General features: G+C 48.6%; 1 protein-coding gene across 1 annotated transcript; it reads right to left on the bottom strand.

The window, feature by feature from the left end:
- Positions 1-3,862: 3,862 nt before the first annotated feature.
- LOC147984471 (uncharacterized) lies at positions 3,863-4,429 on the bottom strand. The gene is made up of 2 exons (XM_087541115.1): positions 4,235-4,429; positions 3,863-4,144 (listed from the first exon to the last, which is right to left on the bottom strand). The coding sequence occupies exons 1-2, from the start codon at positions 4,427-4,429 to the stop codon at positions 3,863-3,865; spliced, it is 477 nt and encodes a 158-aa protein (XP_087397241.1).
- Positions 4,430-4,638: the final 209 nt, after the last annotated feature.

Genomic DNA, 4,638 nt, shown 5'->3' on the forward strand with positions numbered 1-4,638 from the left:
CAGCTAGCATGGCGGCCAAGGCAGAGAAGTTGTCCGGACCCTTGCGTCCGCATCATGATGCGTCGTCTTCTCTGTTATAATGCACATGGGGAGTCCTCCGGATTGGAGTGGCTGAACGCCCTGCGTTATTGAAATTGCCATTACCTCAATAACCGACAGTCTGGATTGGGCGAGTGCCTTTATCTTGTCCATTAGCCTCTGAACCTTCGCACTATCTTCCTCCTCGTGGTTTTAGGGGCACCAGTTGTGGCGCTTCTTTAACGGAGCATTGGAAAGCACAGGTAGGCCTCGTCGGATTGGGTCGGATAGAACGGCATATTCAATATAAAACCACTCCGAGGGCCACTCTTCGGATGCCTTCTTTGGAGTGGCGGATAGGTATCATGTCCCGGCTATACGCCACACTTCGACGCCGCCCACCTCGAATATTGATCCCTTTTGGGAGCGAGGGACGAGGAAGAAACGCTTCCTCCATAATTCAAAATGGGCCTCGCAGCCTAGGAATAGCTCGCAAAGAGCGACGAAGCCCACGATGTGCAGAATGGAGCCCAGCGTAAGGTTGTGCAGTTGGAGGCCATTGTACTCTAGGAGACCTTAGAGCAAAGGATGGACTAGAAATCCAACGCCTCTTAATAAAAAGGAAACGAAGCACAACCCCTCCCCTTCTAAAGGATTAGGGAAATTTTCTGTCAAAGCTTCGCCATTAAAAGAGGTTAATCCCGCCCGAATGGGGACTAGATCCGCAGGGGGAGATATCCCTGCATCTAGAGCTTGGTCAGCTGGGCATGGGATATAGAATAGCTCTCCCAATCGCCTTTTTCGGGCCATGGGGGCGGGAAGAAGACTGGGAGTGCTGGCCATGTTTGCGTGGTTTCTTGTGGCAAGCTCTGAGGATTTTCCGCCTGGTATGGAATGGCATCTGAGATTCAATCTCCTTAAATAGGCGCCTTCCGCGCACGGCCCGGGTGTTATGTGTAAAAATGCTTGGACCCTTCGTATTCGTCTGACACGTAGGAGTTGGAGCGGCGATGGCGCAGAAGACGAAGGATATAACATTTAATGTAAAGCCGAAGACCGAAGATGTAAAACCGAATACAGTCCTTTGGTTCAGATGCTTGGAGATCTGCGGAGGAGGAACCCTCCTTGCAATGACGAAGACAATTTGCGCGCCAGACACGTCGTCATTGAAGACTGGTTCCGGGGCTACTGAGGGAGTCCTGGATTACGGGGCACTCGGGCGTCCGGGCTATGCAACATGGGCCGGACTAATGGGCCATGAAGATACAAGATAGAAGACTTTTCCCCGTGTCCGGATGAGACTGTCCTTTGTGTGGAAGGTAAGCTTGGCATGCGGATATGGATATTCCTTTCTCTGTAAACCGACTTTGTACAACCCTAGCCCCCTCTGATGCCTATATAAGCTAAAGGGTTTAGTCCGTAGAGGCAATCATAATCATACAGGCTAGACACCTAGGGTTTAGCCATTACGATCTCGTGGTAGATCAACTCTTGTAACCCCTATACTCATCAAAGTCAATCAAGCAGGGCGTAGGGTATTACCTCCATCAAGAGGGCCCGAACCTGGGTAAACACCGTGTCCTTGTCTCCTGTTACCTTCGATCCTTAGACGCACAGTTCAGGACCCCCTACCTGAGATCTATCGGTTTTGACACTGACAACAGGTCCCCTAGTGGATCTCGTTCAAGATCAGTTGGCCTTCTTCTGGAGAGATACACCGCTGAGCTACGCCAGTAACGTTTTCTCTGAAAAGCTGTCCACCTATAACTATGAAGGCTTTCGATCTATGGACGATCTGTCGTGCTTCAACCTCATCTTCTGGAAGCTCCTGTCCAAGCAAATATGCAATATACGGCACCATCCAGTCGGGGGTAATTACCGAAATCTCCATGATTAAGTCGACTACTACTGGCAGTTCGACCTCAGTCGGATTGGAAGAACTTATTGGCTATGGGGGCTCCTCTGTAAAGGGATCTTCTTGCACTGACGGGGTGTGGAGATGCTCCAAGAACACATTACTAGGAATATGCTTCCTAGTGGGACCTATTTTCGCCAGGTCATCGGCTGCTTGATTCTTGAGTCGGGGTATGTGATGGAGCTCTAATCCTTCAAACTTCTTTTCCAATTTCCTCACTGCATTGCAGTATCCAGTCATGGCAGAGCTCCTAATATCCCACTCCTTCATCACCTAATTGACCACCAAATCTGAGTCGCCGTAAACCATCAGGCGATGGACGCCGAGTGAGATGGCCATACATAACCCATATAGAAGTGCTTCGTACTCAGCTTCATTGTTGGAGGAATCAAAGTGAATCCGGAGAACATAACTGAGTTTGTCACCTCTTGGGGACACTAGGATCACCCCAACACCAGAACCATCCAACATCTTAGATCCATCAAAGAACATGGTCCAGTGTTCCGAGTGAACTTGAGTCGGCTGCTGTTGCTCAATCCACTCGGCTAAGAAATCAGCAATTGCCTGAGACTTAATTGCCTTTTTCACTTCAAACTTGATGTCCAGAGGGAGGAGTTCTATTGCCCACTTAGCCATTCGACTGGTCGCATCTTGATTGTTCAGAATTTCTGACAATGGAGCGTCACTGACTACTGAAACTGAGTGGTCTGCGAAGTGATGTGCAACTTTCTTCGTGGTCAAATAAATTCCGTAGACAAGCTTTTGGTAATGTGGGTACCTTTGCTTGGACGGAGTCAAAACTTTAGAAATGTAATACACTAGGTGTTGCACTTTATAGGCTTTGCCTTGTTATTCTCGCTCGGCTGTGAGCACTGCGCTAACAACCTGCCCATTGGCTGCAATGTATAACAATAGAGGCTCTTTGCTGATCGGAGTAACAAGCACCGGCTGGGTGGAAAGCAGGGCTTTGAGCTCCACAAACGCTGCCTCGGCTTCAGGAGTCCATTTGAATGTATCAGACTTTTTCATCAGTCGGTAAAGAGGTAATGCCTTTTCACCGAGACGAGAAATGAATTGACTCAATGTAGCCAGACAACCTGTGAGCTTCTGAACGTCATGCACACGCACATGGCGCTTCATTCGGAGAATCGCTCCAATCTTTTCTGGGTTTGCATCGATCCCTCATTCGGCAATGAGGAAACTGAGTAACTTTCCTCCCGGAACTCCGAATGTGCACTTGGACGGATTAAGCTTGATGTCATATCTTCTTAGGTTGGCAAATGTTTCAGCGAGGTCAGTCAGCAGGTCAGAACTCTTGCGTGACTTGACCATGATGTCATCCATGTATGCTTCCACGTTCTGATTGATTTCAGTGAGCAGGCACTTCTGGATGATGCGCATGAATGTGGCACTAGCATTCTTGAGACCAAAAGGCATAGTAACATAGCAAAAACATCCGAATGGGGTGATGAAGGCCGTTTTTATTTCATCGGGTCCATACAGTCGGATCTGATGGTACCCAAAATATGCATCCAAAAAAGACAAACGCTCACACCCCATAGTCGAGTCGACAATCTGATTGATGCGGGGGAGAGGAAAGTGATCTTTCGGGCAGGCCCGATTGATATGCTTGAAGTCAATACACATACGAAGTGAATCATCTTTCTTGGGTACCATGATGACGTTGGTGAGCCACTCGGAGTGGTATATCTCACGGATGAACTCAGCTGACAGGAGCCGAGCTACTTCCTCACCAATTGCCTTCCTTTTTTCCACGGCGGACCGATGGAGATGCTCTTTGACAGGTTTTGTTTTTCGGTCGACACGCAAACGGTGCTCAGCCAGTCCCCTGGGTACACCCGACATGTTTGATGGCTTCTATGCAAAGATGTCCCAGTTCTCACGGAGGAACTGGATGAGCGCTTCTTCCTATTTGCTGTCGAGTGTCATTGAAATGTGGGTCAGAGCAGCAGAGGGGTCTTCTAGGTGAATGTGGACTGGCTTTGTTTCGCCGGCCGACTGAAATGCTGACTCTGAAGCAGGTTTCTTGGCTCGCAAAAAATCACTCGAATCAGCATTTTTCTTGTATTCTTCCAGCTCCACCACCGCCATTTGCTCATCAGCAATTTTGGAGCCTTTCTTGAGGCACTCCTCTGCTCTCTGCCTATTTCCCGTGACTATGATCACACCTCTGGGTCTAGGCATCTTCAACTTAAGATACACATAACATGGTCAGGCCATGAAATAAGCATATGCGGGCCTACCCAAAATAGTGTGATAGGCACTATGGAAATCCACCACCTCAAACGTCAACTTCTCCTTGCAATAATTCTTGGAATCATCGAAAACCACATCAAGAGTAATCCGCCCGACTAACTTTGCTTTCTTCCCCGGGATGACACCGTGGAACTGCATATTGCTCTCACTGAGTTTCGGAATGCCCATCCCTTGGAGGGTATTAGCATACAGAATGTTTAGACCATTGCCACCATCCATAAGGACTTTAGTCAGTCGGGTGCCCCAACAATTGGGTCGACCACCAATGCTTTCCGTCCAGGGGTAGCAACGTGCGCTAGGTGATCTGACTGGTTGAATGTAATGGGAGTCTTCGACCACTTCAAGTATGTCGTACTTGGTCGGAGCAACCATATTCACTTCTCTGTTAATGACTTTCGGTCGACTTTTGCTCTCGACATCAGCAAAAA

Source organism: Triticum urartu, chromosome 2A (genome assembly GCF_056163025.1).
Source record: "Triticum urartu cultivar PI428250 chromosome 2A, HENAU_Tu73, whole genome shotgun sequence".
Lineage (NCBI taxonomy): Eukaryota > Viridiplantae > Streptophyta > Magnoliopsida > Poales > Poaceae > Triticum > Triticum urartu.